This window comes from Hakea prostrata, chromosome 9 (genome assembly GCF_041222555.1).
Source record: "Hakea prostrata isolate BN-2017 chromosome 9, UWA_Hpros_2, whole genome shotgun sequence".
NCBI lineage: Eukaryota > Viridiplantae > Streptophyta > Magnoliopsida > Proteales > Proteaceae > Hakea > Hakea prostrata.
The window spans coordinates 22,971,774-22,991,659 of record NC_142608.1 but is presented as its reverse complement, the minus strand read 5'-3'; the positions used below and the strand labels follow the sequence as shown (position 1 = coordinate 22,991,659).

The 19,886-nt window shown below is 36.4% G+C and overlaps 1 protein-coding gene across 1 annotated transcript in view; it reads left to right on the top strand.

Moving 5' to 3' along the window:
• Positions 1-19,886, top strand: part of LOC149005029 (putative pre-mRNA-splicing factor ATP-dependent RNA helicase DEAH9) — a 60,142-nt gene that overhangs the window by 21,351 nt on the left and 18,905 nt on the right. Inside the window, exons 6-9 of the mRNA XM_089135779.1 lie at positions 280-369; positions 534-605; positions 10,246-10,344; positions 10,456-10,542. Coding sequence (XP_088991905.1) covers positions 280-369; positions 534-605; positions 10,246-10,344; positions 10,456-10,542 — 348 coding nt within the window. The remainder of the gene's footprint in view (positions 1-279; positions 370-533; positions 606-10,245; positions 10,345-10,455; positions 10,543-19,886) is intronic.

Here is a 19,886-nt window from a genome sequence, read left to right as displayed (position 1 = left end):
ATGTCAACTGTGTACCAAGTAATGTCTAAGTATTATTTATTCCCATTTGTTATATACATGAATTTTAAGTGAACTTTGTATTCAAACTACGTTATTTTCTCCTTTTACTTGCAACCAGTCTATTTTTTGATACATCATTTGTTTGATATTTCCTTGCAATTTTTGTTGTAGTATATGTGCTTAAGCATCTGATGCTTGATTAATTTCTAGTTGTTTACTGATGTACAGTCCTTCGAAAAATTAAATTTCATTTATATTTCTATACTGAATTATTTTTAGGATCCGATGATCTCAAAAATGATTTTATCTGCAAACCAACTGGGTTGTTCCGAAGAAATCATCACCATGGCAGCAATTCTGTCCGTTCAGGTGGAGTGCTGCATGTTACATATTTCATCAAATTTTATATCATATGATCAAAGTTATGGATTCCTTGCCTTGTTATTCTAAAATTGCTTTCTTATTGATCAAACTACTTGAATCTGTTAACTTTGTTGGGATGACGCTGATATTTTTGGTTGCCCTTTTCACAGTCTATCTGGGTTTCTATTAGGGGAGCACAGAAAGAGTTGGACGATGTGAAGCTGCGATTTGCTGCTGCTGAGGTTTTTCATCTTAAAACCCTGCTGATCTGTCTCAATGACTCGAATAAAAAAAATAAAAAAAAGTACCTTATCTCAGTTTAAATATTATTTGAGAGTTGTATGGATGGTTTCAATATTGGGAGTGCATAGGTGTTTCTGGAGATGATAACTTGCCAGTTAGTCTTTTGGGGTTTTGTCATGGTTTAAAGTTGTTAGAAATCATGCTCTTAAGAATCTAAACAGTAGCTGATCGATGAAGATAATAGAAGAAGAAGAAGATCCAGCAGCAGGAGCCTGCGATTCTAGATAGAACTCCTAGAATCGCAGGCTGTCTTATTTATAGATTGCAAATTCCAAAGTACAACTTAAGAGACAAGCATTCTTATCCTCTAAAAAAGGAAATGAAAGTATGACTCATGGACAGAATAAACTAATCCAAAATCTATCCAAAATAGAAAGAAACAAAAAAGGAAACTATGAAATTACAAAGAAACTGGAAAATAGAAACTATGCAATCTAACTCTTCCAAACTTTGTGCACCAATGATTCTTCTCCAAGAAAGGAAACAAAGCAACTCAAACACACACCAAGCCAACTATCCTAAGGCAGCTATCCTTAGACCTTGTGCACTAAGCCTGTGTAACTCTCAACACTCCCCCTCAAGCTGGAGCGTACAAGTCTCCCATGCCTAGCTTGCAGCAGATATATTGAAAATTAGGTTTGAACAAAGTGAACAAGTCAGCTAGCTGACTAGCTGAACCACAAAGGGAATCTCGATCTTGACCGCATCACGAAAAAAGTGACAATCCACCTTTATATGCTTCGTCCTCTCATGGAACATTGGGTTGCTAGCAATATAAGTAGCAGCCTGATTATAAGAGAACAACTTCATAGGGGTAGAGATTGAAAACCCCATCTCCTCCAACAAGGAATGAAACCACATCAACTCGGTAGCTGTGTGGATTATACTCTACTTCAGGCTAGATAGGCAATGGTGGACTGCTTCTCCTCCAAGTCACAAGATTCCTACCAAAGAAGGTACAATAACCTGTAGTAGACATGCGATCTGCTACAGATTCTACCCAATTTGCATCAGAAAAGGCAACCAAATCCATTCTCTGATTTGGTCGATAAATAAGCCTTTTACTAGGACCACTATTGAGATACCAAAGTATTCTCATCATTGCATCCCAATGGGCCTTTCTAGGAGACTACATAAATTGACTTAACACAACTACATAATAAGAAATATTAGGACGTGTAACTGTGATATAAATAAGCTTCCCAACAAGACTTTTGTAGCCATGAAAATCATCTAACAAGTCACCTCATTGAGCCCCAACTTTAACTGAGGATCCATGGGAATGTTAGTAACTTTAATGGCAAGCATTCTAGTTTTTGTCAAAAGATCCAAAACATATTTTCTGTGGCAAACTACTTTCTTACTACGAATTACCTCAATTCCTAAGAAATATTGTAGGTTTCCTAGGTCTGGAAATATCTCTGTAAGTGTGCCTTGACTGTATTGATGGCCCCAACATCACTGCTTGAAAGAATAATATTATCAACGTAAACTGCCATAATGATTACATTACCATCCCGTCGTCTAACAAAGATAAATGGTTAGAATAACACTGGACATATCCAAAAAACTCTAAAATCTTATTAAATATCTCAAACCAAGCCTGCAAAGACTGTTTGAGTCCATAAATTGCTTTACATAGCTTACAAAGAGTGGCACTGTCCTCCCCCGAGCAACATACCCTGGAGGTTGCTTCATATGAACTTCTTAATTGAGATCACGATAAACATTTGTGATATTGAGCTGAAAAACAGGCCAATCATAATTCACAACTAAAGAAATCAACATATAGATTAAGTTGAGTCTAGCCATAAGAGAAAAAGTCTCAAAATAGTTTTCACCATATGTTTGTGTATAACCCTTGGCCGAACCTTGAGCCTTGAGCCATTCAACAATACCATCCAGAATGATACTTAACTGTATACACTCACTAACAACGGACTACATCTTTTCTAGGGGGTAAGCTTACCAAAGACCATGTATGACGAGACCATAAAGCATCCATTTCCACATCCATGGTGGCTTTCCAACCAAGAATTTTAAGGGCCTCAATAAGATGGGTCGGAACATGAATGGAAGATAGGGAAACTGTAAGAAGACGGAAGTTAGGGGATAGATGAGAAATAAACACATAATTGGATACATGATAAACAATGTTATAGCGTAAAGTGCAAGTACAAGTACCTTTCCTCAAAGCAATTGGTAAGTCATCTGAAGGAGTAGGGCCTCCACTAGAAGAATCCACTGGTGGAGATAGTGAAGATGGAACAGTTGGAGGACTGGCATCAACCTCCACTGGAGAAGAAATGTTAGTATCAACAGCAAGGAAAAATTTTCGATCAAAACAGGAATTTCGACCATTCCGGTCGAAATTTGTAATTCTTTTCTGAAAGTTTGATGAAAATTCGAACTTCAATTTTAGGCCTTATATGGACTCAAAATGATTTAGATTCTTGCATACTACCTCTTTCAAGCATAATAAACACTATAGAACTACTAGTTTACCGAAAAAATCATTGAAAATGTAACATTCAAGTATATAGTATATATGAGAAGAAGCGAGAATGTTACTAATTACAAGTCTACTCTATTCCATGTCTCGCTCTTCCATTTGCACCCCATACAAATGACAATAGAAGTCCTATGATGTTTGCCCCATATAGTTGTCGACGTGGTCGGCAACTGCAACTCTGTACGTGGCCTCATCCACATGCCTAATATTTCCTGATGGTGGGAAGTTTTGAATCTCCGAATAATGAATTGGCTCAACGGCATATGGAAAGGCTGGTGGTGGCTGTGGTATAGAGTGGAAGATCTTCTTAACGATTGAAGGAACACCCTGGTTGTCAGCTAAGGCAGGGACACCATAAGGTCCATACTGACAATAAGGTTCCAGTGGCTCACTCCGATAGGTGACCATGGGAGGGACACCATAACATTGTATATTACATGTTGTATAACATTGCATTCTCTAATCCTACTACATTTCAGTTTCACACTATGGGTAGACTTAGAAATCATACATAGGGTTGTTTCTAACAAATCCAAGGCCACCAACGTGTTCAAAAGGCCTTAAATAAGCTAAATACCAAGATTCAACCCAATTGGGACCCTAAAACCCACCAACATGGGCTACCGAGTTGATGCCAAAAAATTGTATTTCTCGACCGAGATCTCACCGAGATGGTCGAGATCTCCCTTTTTCAAGGTGGCGAGATCTCTCTCGAGAGCGAGATCTTCTACTATGGCTGCAATATAAAGTCCCATCTAATTTGGATGATGTTGAGGACTTTCTTCTTGCCATGTGGGTAGACCTGAGCAACTTGTTGCTTCATCCTATCTACTGCAGCCCATATGTGGGGGTAGAGTAGGTCTTCTTTGCTGATATAACATCCTCTACACATGCACCATAGGCTCAAGCATCTTTACCACTATTCTCACATTATGCCAGAAACTCTCATCGTGTATGGTCAACTGTGCTTTCCTTCCTCCTACAAATTAAGAACCCTCCCAGTTAAACTACTGCTCCTAAGACCAATCTTCCTACTCTTAAAACTCTGCAGTGCTATCCAATTGGTAGTAAATCTGGTTATGTTTGGCCTCACTAAGTCACTTGTCCCTCATCATCTTTAATGCATTAATGTGGTTATAGATGAAGATGCTAACTTATCGGGCATGCTTCACAGTCTTCTTCACAAGCTTGACCTTTCCGATGTCCTTTAGCATTAAGTCAATGTAGTGAGCAACCCATGTAATCCAAAAGAGCTTATATTTGTCCATCCATCAAGGCATCAATACAAAGTTATAAAGTGTACATATAATGTAAATATGTGTATTTAAAAACGAAAATTAGTACTAGAAGTAGAAGCATGTTTTGATACCTGGGGTTCCCCTACATCTTCGACCTAGATTTCTTGTAGTTGGAGCCATTATCAGTCACAATTTGGATCACATTCTCCTCTCCAACCTCCTTCACCACTTGCTTTAATAATTTATAAATGTATTTTGCATTCTTCTTCTCACCGAATGCATCTACTGACTTGAGGAACACTGTCCTGCCATCACAATTCAACATGAAATTGATGATGGACTGTCTAGTGGGACCAGTCCAACCATCAACCATCACAGTCACTCTCTAATAAGCCCACATGGGCTTTAATCTAGTAATATACTCATTTAACGCCTCCTTATGCTTAGGCAAATAGACATTATATATCTCATATGGAGTGGGTCCCTGTACACCACTCCTAGCCTTGCCTATCTCCTCAATCATATCCTATAGTAGGGCCCTTAGGCTATATGTGCTAGAATACTATGGTAATAAGCCCATTTGGAGAAAGCCATCCCACTTTCTCCTTCACACCCTCATAAGTGCTTCAACTTTATTTGTTTTTGCTTAGGCCTCCTAAATATGGCCAGATCACTGCGAAGAATCTCCAGATCCGGATCTGTAGGATGTGTTGATGAAGCTCGACCCCTTGTTAGGGCACGTGAGATAGGAACCTCTTGCCTCACACTCTTAACTCCTCTTCATATGGACTTGGGAGCTGCCTATGCCTCCCATACCTACTGGCTCTCTAGAGGACCCATAACCCATAGACCTCTTCTGCCTCCTCATGTCATCAACCCTTTGCTGCTCCCTACTCATCATCATTGCCCTCCTGACCTGTTCGGCCTCTGGTTAGGGTCACATCTATACTCTCTTGGCTCCTTTAGATCATAATCCTTTGGCTGTCGAAGGTCATCTAGGCATGCATCCTCGAACTCCTCCCTCTGTGTTCTCTTCTCTTTCCTTTATTGCTTTCCTCCACTCCAAGTATGAGGTCATTGCCTTCTTGACCTCTTAGGGCACATTTTGGCACCCTATTACATCCCCGTTTCCACCAGCTGGATGTGTCTTCAGTCCTAGTGGCCCCATCTCCTCCTATTTGTTTCTTGTAGTAATTACACTCGTTCTTCCTCCTATCAACTGTCAATGGCCTACTGTGTTGCCAAGCTATGTCTGACATCTTTAAAAAAGAGTGCCTGATACAAGAAATACACACTAAGTATCTTGAGAAGCTTCACAATATGCTCCAAAAATTACATACATGTTTCTAATAATAACCTCCTATTTTTAAATATAAAACAAAAATACATAAGAATTTTTTTATATCTAAATAATTTTAAAAAATATATTTATAAAATACGCACTAATTATCTTAGAAAGCTCCACAATATTGCATACATGCTTCTACTAATAGTCTCCTATTTTTAAATTTTAAACATAAATTAATTGGTTTTTTTTATTTAAATATATATTAAATATAGTAAAAATAAATAATTAACCGAAAAAATTTGATTCAACACCATCACAATAATATGGTGTCTCAACTCTCACATACATTAAATTTGAAGCTCATACATCTACTATACATTTACATTTTTAGCGATATACATAATTTACAAAATAATTTTTAATAACAAAAAAATAAAATAATAGTAGGAAGAACGAAAATTTATTTTTTACACTTTAAATTCATATATCAACACTTTAAAGTAAACATACTTAAATTTGGAAGCAATCCAAGAAGATTTAAGGCACAAACAAAACAAAAATATAAAAATGAGGAAGTTGGTTACTCACCTTGCAGGATTTGAGAAAATCCCCAAATGGAAGACCAAATCTATTGTTTGAATGAGATGGAGTTATTCTAGAAATTAGGTGAAATGAGGGATGAAAGTAAGAAAAACAAAAAATTTCAAAACAGGTCGAAATCTCAGTGGGTGATATGGGTCAAAATGGTGGAACCTTGCATAATAACGCAGGTTTTGATCGGAAACAATCATTTTTATAAAAGGGCTTGTATCGTTTCGGGTTGATACAAAATTTTGTATTGTTTCGGTCGATACAAACCATTTTATATTCCTATCTTGTGTTTCGTTTCGTTTTTTATAAACGTAGACATTTAGACCAAAATTTCATCAATTTCAGTTGAATTTTTTTCTATGTCAACAGGAGGGACTATACTATCCAATGTACGCTCTGCCAACTTACGCTTCCGCTGATAAACCTATAGTGGGGCATTGTCGTTTCAAGGAACTAAAGATGGAATGGGAGTAACATCATTCAAAATAAGGTTTTCATTAAACAAAGGTGGACTAGAATAAATACGAGGTATCCTCAAAAAAGGTCACTTTAGCACTCACAAACTATTTTTGATGAATAGGTTCATAGCATCAAAAACCTTTTTGGGTACAAGAGTACCTAAGAAAAATGCATGTAATAGATTGGGAGAAAGTTTATCCATAGTATGGGGTTTGTGAACAAAACAAACACAGCCAAAAGCCTGGGTGGCACCAAACATGGGTCTCTGGCTCGAAAAAAAATTGAAAAAGGAGATTTGTTAGAAAGCAAAACCATAGGCATTCGGTTAATCAAATGACAAGCAGTCGAAAGAGCATCACACTAGTAACTCTTGGGTACATTCATGTGAATTAAGAAGCTTGTAAAACCTTCAAGAGGTGACGATTCTTGCGTTCAGCCATTCCATTTTGTTGAGGAGTGAAAGATCAAGTGGTTGGATGAATCATCCCTAGAGAATCACAAATGTTAGATATATAATTTTGCACTTATTTTAAAGCATTATTAGATCTAAAAATTTTAACAGGAAGAGAAAATTGAGTCTTTATTTCATGAATACAATTTTTGAATATAGGTAAGAACTCACTCCGATCCTTTAAAAGATACAACCGTGTAAAATAAAAAAATAAAAAATCCAGAAAAGTGACGGAATACCGAAAACCATGCTTATACTAACTTTGCCAGACCTCAAATATCTGAATGAATTAGAGAAAACAAAGACTCACTGCAAGGGACAGAGGGTGGATGATAGGTGGCACGATGATGCTTTCCTAACTCACATGCCTTGCAATTTAACCTAGAGACAAACTTAAAATACGGAAACAAAATTTTTAACCTAGCCAAGGAAAGGTGGCCTAAATGGCAGGTCATTGGAGAATATCTACGCCTTCATCAGAGAGAGCCGTAATTGGGGCAGCATAGTCTAAGTAGTAGAGTCCATTCCATTCACACCCTCCATCCATCGTCTTCCTCGTGTGAAGATCTTGAAAAACACACCAATTATGAGGAAAGGTCGTAGATTAGTTCAAGGCTTTAATTAACTGGCTAATAGATAATAAATTAAAAAGAAAGTTAGCGACATGAAGTACAGATGACAAAGTAAGGGAAGATGTGGGAAAAATACTAAATAAGGATGACTTACCAATCATGTGGGAAGAAGCCCCTAAATCAATGATCTATAAGGTGGATATAGAAGTAAGAAGTGTTGTGTTTCCTATATAAGAGAGAGTCGTAGCAGAAGTACCAATGGATGTGGAAGTAACGGTTTCAATATTTTGCAGATGGCGAGGGATTTGGCTTACATCATCTTGTAGAGTCTTGGATAGTTCCCCAGAAGAAGATCTAGAAACATTTTTGTTGGTTGTTACTCTTTTAGTACCACCATCAGATACGACATGACTGGCAAGTTGCTTGACCCATTCTAGTTTTTCATGTTAAGCCCAACAAGCTTCTACCAAGTGTCCACCACAGTGAATACATAGGCGAGATTCCTTATCCAACTATTGGACCCCACGACCACCAGATACTAACTCCCCCTGAACGACTACCACGACCCTTTCCACAGGTAGTAGTAATGGCAGAACTTTCTCCTTTAGAACTATTTCCAGGCAATGCAATCCGTCAAAGCCTAGAATATGCTTCACTGAGATTGAGGACATGCTTACCAGCGAACAAATGTCCTTTGATAGCTTTCAGTTAGGGTTCAACCCGGCAAGAAACTTAGACACAAAAAATTCATTCCACGGCGCCTTAAGCTTCTCTGTGGTCTATATTTGTAGTGAGGGGCTGAAAAACATTCAACTTCTCCATTATGCCCTTGAAACAATTGTAATAATCCTACAAAGATTTATCAGGCTGCGGAAACAGAATTTTTTTTTCGTAAATGCTATAAAAATGGTTCATATTTTTAGCTTGGGAATAGGCCTCCTGCAAATCATCCCATATTCCCATTGCAGTCTTGTGGAACATAGCATTGGCTGCTATGTCATGCATGGTTGTCAAAGTGTCTGCCTAGGCGGCGGTTTTTCAACCACCTTGTTTTGAACTGCTTAATTGACGCCCAATCTACAAAGGAACTCGAAGGCCCAAAGTGATAGAACCTATTATGCAGTGTAGAATCGAATTGGTAACTACAAAACCGAAAAAATAGAGAAATAGATCTGTAGAGTGCAGAAACAAAGGATTAAAAAGATCCGGTCAAGTTCTGGGATATTTAAGGAGTAGAAGGTAGGGAAGATCAGTTTAGATGAACATCTGATCTAACATTAAATTAAGTGCAGCAGTAGGTGGCTATGCACCAATGAAAACTAGAGTAGAAAAGGAACTTCAGAAGAAAGCAAGGGAGACAGCACTGTGTAGATTAAAAGTGTTTTGATGCCATCTTAGAAATCAAGCTCTTAAGAATCTAAATAGTAGCTGAATTGATGAAGAGCACAGAGAAGAAGAAGAAGAAAAGAGGAGAAGAACCAGCAGCAGGAGCCTACGATTCTGGATAGAATTCCTAGAATCGCAGGCTTTCTTATTTATAGATTTCAAAGTCCAAAGCACAACATGAGAGACAAGCATTCTTGTCCTCTAAAAAGGAGAATAAAAAATACAACTCATGGACAGAATATATTAACCCAGAATCTGCCCAAAATAGAAAGAACCAAACAGGGAAGTATGAAATTAGAAAGAAACTGGAAAATAGAAACTATGCATTCTAACTCTTCCAAACCTTGTGCACCAAGGATTCTTCTCCAGGAAAGGAAATAAAGCAACTCAACACACACCAAGCCAGCTGTCCTAAGGCTTGCACACCAAGGCAACAACCTTAGACCTTGTGCACTAAGCTTGCTCAAGTCTCAACAAAAGTATTGTTGCATTCTTTTGGGGCATTATCCATTATCTAAGGGCAATGATATCAGTACCGTTGGGTGACCTGATGCTCATTCCAGGTTAGCGTATAAATTTGCACTATTATGTTATTCTGAAAATTTGAATTCTCTTTATTAGAAGATTAAACACATATTATCATATTTGTAATGTGCTTAATTTAAGTCACTGGATATTTAAGGATGATGGCAAAACTGTTTCCTTTAGTTTAAAGAAACTACAGAAAATTCTGTTTAAGTTTATCAAGAGTGCCAGATATATGGCATTGAAAAGCAATTACATCTGAAAGTGGTACTTCTCGTAAAGGTAAAATACAGTTTTATTTTTTATTCTCAGATCCTATTGGAGTTGGGGGTTTACCCCTAGTTGACCAGTTAGAATTCAGTAAACATTTGCCACTAAAAGTTCATATTGATAAGTTAGTTGTAGACCAATTTATATACCTAAACACCAAGAAATAAGAGAGGAAAGATTTTTATTTCTCCTAGATCTCAGATGGATAGTCAGCATCTTTCTCTTTTCTTCTTTCTTTCTGATATATGTGTTCTTTTTAATCCCTTTCCCTGATATATGATATGCAGGGTGATCTTGTGACATACCTGAATGTATATAAAGGGTTTGTTCAGTCTGGTAAATCTTCTCAGTGGTGTCATAAAAACTTAATTAATTATCAAGCAATGGTAAGTTTTCTGTCGTAAAAAAATTCTAGAAGCAATTGTGATCTGCTCTGCTGTCAAGGATCATCTATGATACTCTATGTGGTGCTAATGTTAGAAGCAATATCAATGCAGAAGAAGGTTATTGAAATTAGAGAGCAACTTCGCAGGACAGCGCAAAGGCTAGGTATATTGTCAAAATCATGTGATCGAGACACAGAGGTAATATATTTCTTCCCCTTCTGTAGCCTGTTAGAATAGTTACTTCATTGCTTTACTGTTTCAGTTCTAGTCATGGGTAGTTCAGCTGTCCTCTAATTTCTTGTTTTCCTAGTGTGTTACTTAAGGCATTTGTTAAAAGAGTTTGAAATCCTGACGTGTGTTGGAAAGGCACCGCATGAGCTTTGTTTATACTTAAAACTTACCAAATACATAAAATATTAAATCTTCCCAGTGTGGGTATCTGCAAATCTAATCCCAATGAGGAAGGAACAAAAAATGGAAAGTGAACTAAGTAAGTCAATCCAAATCAACCAAATCACCCAAATCTCCCATAATCCATTCTGTCTTTCAACACTCTATCATGCCCAACTTTCCATAGATACTACTGAACACCTTGGTACTCAAGCTGTTTGTAAGCACATCAGCCCACTGATTGTTTGAGGTAACAAAGTGATACGAATCAACCTAGCCTCAAGTTTCTCTTTGATGAAATGCTTGTCAATCTCCACATGCATTGTGAACTATGCTGACTACTAACTTACTATCTGAGTACAGATGCATAGGAACCTCTGATTCTGACCCAATTTCCTAAAGCAGCCTTTTAGCCATAGTACCTAACAAATGCCCTAAACTCGCTTTGGCACTGGACCTCGCAACGACAACCTGTTTTTGCTTCTCGAATTCACTAGGGTACCCCCTACATACACAATGCCGTATGCTAGATCTCTTATCATCTGGACACCCTACCCAATTTGCATCTTTATATGTCTTATTCTTCAACTGTCCATGAGCTAATAAAATCAGAATCCTCATTCTCTAGGAAAGGCTAATACCTTAACTTCTCCGTAGAATCTCAATTCTAAGAAAATATTGCAAATTCCCCAAGTCCATCTAAAATCGAGTGCCAAGAGTTTTCGTTACTTCCTCAATACATGTAGTATCATTTCCAGAAACAATTGTCATCGACATACACAATTAGTAACACAATTCCAAACTCTTTCTTGCGTACAAAGAGTGATCCATATAGCACTGGGAAAATCCCACTTCTGATAATATGGAATTGAACTTTTCAAACTAAGATATTGGGGACTGTTTCAGTTCATAAATTGACTTATGAAGTCTACATACTTTAGTAGAATCCTCCCCTCCCCTCCCCCCCCCCCCTTTCCCCCTTCCCCCTTCCCTAGCAACATACCCAGGAGGTTGCTCCATATATACCTCTTTAGCCAAATCTCCATATAGAAAGGCAGTTTTTACATCTAACTGATGGAGAGGCCATCCAAGTTAGCCGCAATGACAATAAAATATGCACTATATTCAAACGGGCTACTTGAGAGATTTAAAAACAATCTACACCATAAGTCTGGGTATACCCTTTTGCAACCAACTATGCTTTAAGGCACTCCATAGGACCATTAAAATTATATTTAATCACAAATACCCACCAACATCTAACTAGATCCTTACCTTGAGGTAGACTCACAAGAGTCCAAGTATTCCTAGAATGTAAATTCTCAATTTCAGATTTCATCATAGCTTTCTAACACAGATCAGAGAGAGCCTGAGAGTATGTAGATGGAATAGAAATAGAAGACAAGGATATTGTAAGGCTACACTAATGAGTAGGCAAGTAAGAGGTAGTGACATAATGAAATAGGACGGACACAATTTGACCTTGCAGAACAAGAACGCTTACCTTTCCTCAAAACAATGGGAAGCTCATCAAGATTATGAGACACTAGAGGAGGTCTATAGAAGAAATGATATTGATGGTTGTACCATTTGACTGTTTTTGTTTCTTTTGCCAATGAAGACTTGCAATGGTGGAAATTGGACTTGCACCTTGTCCAGACTTGGAAATATAAAGGTTCATCTAGGCCTTTAGAGGGAAGCTCAAAACATTCAGATGTTTCCTTAGGCACCCCAACCGTTCCAGGGGTCTTAGTTGAAAACGACACAACCACAGGTAAAGAAGGGTCAAACTTGTCGTCTTAAGTCAGTTGGTTAGGATCATAATATAGAGTATCATCAAAGATTAGCTGTGACAAATTGATGCTTGGTTATAGGATCAAAAACTTTGCATCATTTTTTAAATCGAGGACAACCTAGAAAAATACACTTATGAGCCTTGACCGAAAACTTATCTTTTGGTTGAAGCAAAACATGTGCATAACACTCACAACCAAAGACTCTAGTGAGATGGAAAATAGGGGTGACTCTAGATAAACAACTCAAAACGGATCCCATTTTGCAAGACTGAAGATGGCATTTGATTTATCAAAGTATATGTTGTAAGTACACAACATCACACGAATATTGTTTGGGAACATTCATATGGAGCATAAAAGACCTTGCTTCTTCTAACTAATGCCTATGTTTCCGTATGGCCACACCATTTTGTTGAGGTATGTATGAACAATTCGATTGATGAAGAATTCCTTTAGTAGAACATAAGTCAGAAATCGCATTTTGCATATACTCTAAGACATTATCAGTATTAAAAATCTTGACAGAGGTATTGAATTGAGTAGAAACTTCAGCAAAAAAATCTGTAATATTTTTAAAACTTCACTCCAATTCTTTATTTGAAATAACCAGGTAAGACTGGAAAAGTGATCCACAAAAGTAGTAAAATACTAAAAACCAAACCAATTGGGAATGCGACAAGGCCCCGAACATTGGAATGAACTAAAGAAAACAAACTTAATTCTAGGTTCAATCCTAGTAGGAAATTTGTCCTACGATGTTTACCTAACTCATATGCTTCACAATTTATTGAGTAACATTTTTTCAATCAGGTACTAACAACCCAAGCCCACTAGGAGAAAGGTGTCCCAAACAATAGTGCCAGTCCAACGGAGAGACACTGTAGAGTTTTACAGTAAAAGTATCAAAATTGGTTAGAAGTACAATCCATCTTTTCCAATTGCCACACCAATCCTCATTTTTGTTGAAGATCCTAAAATTCAAAAATTAAAAAGGGGAAAAACAACACACAACAATGTAAAGCTTTGGCAATACGACTCACATAAATAAGATTAATTGGAAATTTTGGAATATATAAGACAGAGGAAAGGTTCAAATTTTGGTAAAGAATAACCACTTCATTACCGATTGTAGATAACTTCTCCCAGTTGGCCATAACAAAATGGGTGGGGTTGGGAAACTCATAAAATTTTCAAAGTAGGGAAGAGGTAACAAGTCATATGCTCGAAGGCCTAAAAGTCTATAGTTTAGGTGCCCAAAGCGTAGGACCAGTAGATATACCTGTTTGAGCAAGATTGGATGTACTTTGGCTCTGCTGCAACTATTGTAGGTGCTTTAGATTTGACTGGGGTCTACACTAGGAGACGAGGAATTTGTGAATGCCCCACACCGAGAAGAATGATTAATACGAGTTTCTCTAGTAGTTGCTATCATGTTAACATAATTCTTAGCCCACTCAAGACGACCATTTTTATCCCAACAATTTTCTTCAACATGATATTGTTTCCATAGTAAGAACACAACTGATTACCTTTTGACAAATTTGTGAAGGAGGGGGACCTCCTCTTCCTCTTCCTCGCCAAGACCTCTTACACGTGATGGATAGGTACCACGGCCACGACCAACAACCATGGTTGCATTCTCTTTGCTTCCTTGAAGATTTTTACTTCCACTAATAAGCAACAATCTGTAGAACGCATCACTTAAGATATGAACAGTTTCAGTTGTTAAAATTTGACTTTTACTTGTAAAAAAATCTGGGCCTAAATTGGCCAAAAAATTGAAGACATAAAATTCAGCCTTCTAGGTCTTTAATGTTTCAAGATTAGTGGTGGGAGCATGGAATAAATTTCAATCGGAATAATTTCGACCGAAATCACTACATGTTCGAAAATGGAAATGAAACCTTCAAAATTTTGTCGAAATCATAGGTTTCAACTGAAATTTTGCAAATTTCGACCATTTCGTAGGTTTTGACTGGAATTTCACAAGTTTCGACACTGCAACTTTTTTTCCTTGGTTTTTGTTGATTTTTATCCCATTGTCACCTAATTTCCGCAACTCCTTTGCTTTCAAACACCTCTTTTGCTCCTCTTTTGCCTCCAAACACCTTTTAAGCCACAACCGCTACAAAGGAAACTCTGGGCAGAATAGAATGTGAAGCTTGAGCCATACCCAACAGTTCCAACTTCCCATTTTTTTTAATTTATGTTTTGTTCATGCCTTAAATGATCTTGTATTGCCTTGAAATTAATATATGTTTAGTCTAGGACTATGATCTATGATTTTGTGTTGTTAAACTTATTTTTTTATTTTTTTATTTTAAAAGGTATTTTTTAAATTATGTGTATACAATTGTACATGATATATGGGCTTCAACTTAATATATGTGGGACACCATCACTTGATCTAGTTGGTCATTGTATTTTGTTGACTTGTTGTATATGTAATCATTCTATCAAACTATTCATCTGAGCTAATAATTCTATGTCTGTATGCAATACAAGTTGTACTTGTCAGAACCAGTCATTTGTTAGTATACTTGAATGATAAATTTGTAGTTGTTTATTTTTGCAAAATACTAGTTCCATTGTGTTTATTATGCTTTAAATAGGTAGGAGGCAAGAAATCAGATGAATGGAGGTTATATAAGGTCTGAAACCTAGGGTTGAAATTTTAAAAAAAATACCAAGTTTCAATTGAAATTTCAGTCAAAACCTGGAGTTTCGATATTTTCCTGGAAATTTGCACCATGGGTGGGAGGCTGTTGTTGTTGCAACTCTTGATTAATCCTTGGAAACCACTATAATACTCGATCAACAGACGATCATTCTGAGTGTAACTAAACATCTAATTATATAAGTCATATACATGCAAAATATTTTTTTCTTAACCAAAAGAATCACGCAAGTCCTCTTGGATTTGCTTGGACGTGTCATAAAAAATAATATTATTAGCATTGGAAGAATCAACATTGTTCCAAATCAATACCTTGACAACAACATCATCGCTATCATTTGCAAAAATTGAAATTGTATATCAACAATGGGGCAATCCTAATTTAAGCACTTCGGATTACTTGCGCATGGATAAAGGTGTATATCGCCTTCGCCCAGAGAAAATAACTTCCTGCTCCTTTCACCTTTTTTTTTTAAGTGAACCTCTTTTCAACTTAATACTCGTGATTTGGAACGGTATACCTTCCTTGACATATTCTTCGAAGGATCAGTGTAACGCCCCAATATGGAAAATTAGGTCAATATTTAACCTAAGAATAGGTTTCCCTTAGGTAGCGAACCAGTCGTGATAATGACCATAAATTAAACTCGAAGATTTAGAATATTTAAGCAGCGAAAGTCTATTTTTAAATTGTGATAAATTGAAATATTTTCATTATTCTAAAATATCCAAAATAAAGGGTTCGACTATTACATTTATCAAATAAAACATTTCATGACCAATTACATAATTATTTAAATATAGATAAAAAAAACATATTTTAAGTCTTTAACAAATAATATATGAATGAGGTTCATCAGCAATATGGACTTCTTCTGTATCACGACCCAATTCTTTAAAGTCATGCCATACACATTCACCATCTGGAGAAAAATATTGGGTAAGTTTCGAAAAACTTAGCAAGATTAAATCCAACAAGATATCGACATGTTTGAAATAATGTATCGAAATAATACAAGAAATACTATGAAATGAAATAAATAATGCAATAATGCTAATGCACAAAATGATTATTTATCTTATTGGGAAACAATACGATGCCCCATGCCGTTACATGGCTTGCACACGTTATACAGCCTTGACATGCGTATTGCTCCGTTTGGGATTCAACACATCATACCCCATGCCGTTACATGGCCTGCACACGTTATACAACCCTGATATGTGTGTTGATCCCTCCAGTGTTATCATGGGTATTTTTAATAGGAAGGGATGAAGGTTGATCCACGCCGTTACATGGCCTGCGCGCATTACATAGCCCTATCAACCCATCCAATTCTTTATCGGACCATGATAAATGGAAAAGTTAATGTCTTCTTCTTATAATGCAATATGCAATGCAATGCTAAATCTTGATATTCATATAAATTTATAAAAGACAGCAAATCAAACATATAGATATAATGCAGGGTTTGCAACATAGATCAAATGATACAATGGTTCAAGTTAGTAGATATACATAAAGGTTTCTCACTTGCAATACATATCAAGATAAAATACAATATTTCAAACTATAGATAATATGAAGAATTATTACTTGTAATTTATATCAAATAAATATTACATATCAAACATGTAGATATAGTGCAAAATTATCACTTGCAATACAAATCAAACACATAATTATTCAAAAAAGTGGATATAGTGCAAGATTATCACTTGCCTTTCTAATAGATTTTAAAATATAGAAATCAACCAACACTTTGTCAGCCAAAAAGCAATTACTAATTGTCTCTCTCTCTCTCTCTCTCTCTCTCTCTCTCTCTCTCTCTCTCCCAATTTTTTTATAGAAATCTCCCCTGTAAGGTGAAATCCCTCCCCCTATTTATATGCAAGAAATATAATAATAAAAATTAAGTAAATTAATAAAACTTAATGTATGATAAATTCTTAAGGGATTAACTATTTTTAATATACATAAATTAATTTATTACATTATATTTTAACTCTTAACGTATTTTGATTTCTTTTTACTTGATTATAAAGTATTGAAAGAGTTAAGATTTATTAAACTAATAATAATAAATACTTAACTGATATTATAATTATTAACTTAATATTTGAGTTTATTTAATTATTACAAATTGAATAATAGAAAGAAAAAAAAACCGATTAATTCAATTGTGATTTGGTTTCCTTATTTTCATTAAATAATTAATTTATCAAAATTATTATTACTTTCTAAAAAAATGGTAATTACTATAAAACAAAATACATATATAACTAAAAGATATAATAAATAATTATTTTATGAAAATTGACCAAAATACCCTTAGTAAAATCTAGGGGTATTACAATCAGCCATGGCCATAACTTATGCCATGATACTAATTACAGACAAGAACAACTATCATGAACATAGAAGATCATTGTCTTTGTCTTACCTCTCACAGTTTCAAAATTATAGTACTTTTGTACCTTGAGGTCACTGCTGCCACGCACGGCAGCAATTGCAAGAACTAATAAACCCCAATTTATGGGTAGATCACACCTTCAATAGATAGCCTTTGATACCATGTAACAGAACCAGAACCTTTATTGAAGATCAATTGATGACAGAGAAGAGATAAGACGAGAGAGAAAGAGCGAAGAAAACGAGAAAAAGATATGGGAGAGAGGCATGACTCAAGCAAGCCTCTCTTCTTCTAGTTCACATGTTATTTATTCCTATTGTTCCATCTGTGAGAGCAATCGCCGACAGGCAATACTTTCTATAAAGCATAGACTGGCTGCTCTGTCTCTGGCCATGGAAGGATCTTGCCCTCGGTCTTTCTGCCCATACAAGCAATTCAGTCAAGTCCTTGCTCTTCTCATATCTACTTTTCTCTTTGTAAGTTCTTACAAGCTTAAGATTAGATCCCAATATCTGATGGGATCCATACTACTAATTTAGGACACGTAACTGAATAAAATCGAACAAACATAAGATCTAATGTAACTAAAAAGGAAAGACAATATTCCACCAAATCAGCCAGCTTGACAACTTGATTTTTTATTCTCTATGATCCAGTTTCCTTATTTTTTTATTTGATAAGCTCCATGACTGACTTTCCTTATTTGCAACATTGAAACGTCAACAACTATTTCTTAAGATGGACTGGGGTCGAAACGTGCAAGACGGATTGAGCTGGACTGAGATTTGGTACTTTTTTTCCTGTCAACTGATCTTGTCTCGATTTGCTAGGAAACATGAATTTTGGCAAAATCATGATGTAAGTCCAGTCTAGAGTCTAATTAGAATCAAAGCTTCAAATAAAAATAATGATACAAATGTTACCTACCGAAAGGTGTGACACAATACTTTTTGAGTGAGTGATGATGTTGTTGGGAAATGCCATGTCAATATTGCCACATCAACCTCCATTAGTTTTAATGATAACAAACACAAATTAATAATGTCTGCATTAAGCGGTGTTTCTCCAGCTCATTGGACCAAACTCACCGGATGCTCAAGCCCAAGTCAAGATCAAACAATCTTGGACAAAGAATCAAAGTCAAGATGAGTATCAAGTTCAAAGCACAAGAAGATGTGAATATCAAGTCAAGATCAAGACTTAGATGAATTTAGTCTTAGGACACTTTCACATACACGCATATGTATCCACATTAATTATATGCATATCATGTTACTAGACTGATTTAGGACATAGTAGGAAAGTGTATGAGGCTTAGGGTTGACCAATAATACCAAAAACCCAAGCCAAGTCCAAGTCCCAAACTTGACTGGACCACTATGCTGTAGACGGACGACCGTCTGGCCCAAACGGACGTCACGGTCGTCTGTCTGATCTTGACATAAGTCTAGCGGCTATATTTTAACGGATAAAATTTGAGACGAAGCTTCGTCTGATTAGACGGACGTCCGTCTCAAGGTATTCGTTGGGAGGTTGGGCCAAACAATTGAATAACACTTCTATATATGGCCAACCACCCCCATTTGAGAGTCTCTACCTTGTCCATTGAGCTATTACTCCATCACAACTCACAAAGCTATCATTTGGTGAATTAGCATTGATTACTTGCCTTCCAACTCCATCCAACTTTGAAGGACATTCCGAAGTTGTCAAGCAAGCTCATTGGAGTCAAGCTTGGAGTTATTGAAGGCCATTGAGACTTCTTGATGGTGCATTTCATATCTTGAGCATGCATTCCTCATTTCGTCACATACACACAAGGGGTAAAGTGTCACTCCCCTTGTTAGGGTAATATCCTTCACTTCTTCAAATTGTATTGATTGTTCAATTCTAGTATAGGTTGATCAAAATTGGTAGAGGGTGCTCTTGCCCTATTTAGAACAAAGATTGTAAAGGTTGCTCTTGCCCTACTTAGAACAAAGATTGTAAAGGGTGCTCTTGCCCTAGTAAACATAGATTGTAAAAAGTTTGATCTCTACCCATTGTATTGAAAGAGAATCACTAGTGGAATAGAGGAGTGGACGTAGACTTGTAAAATCGAACTACTATAAATACTTGTTTTGTGGATTGATTGCATTACTTAATTATCTTTGAAATACACAATTTACTTTGCATTTGCAATTAACCGAAAAATTAGGCAAGTCCATTAGTTGCAACCTAATCACCCCCCCCCTCTAGGTTGTATTAACAGATGTGTAGTGTTAT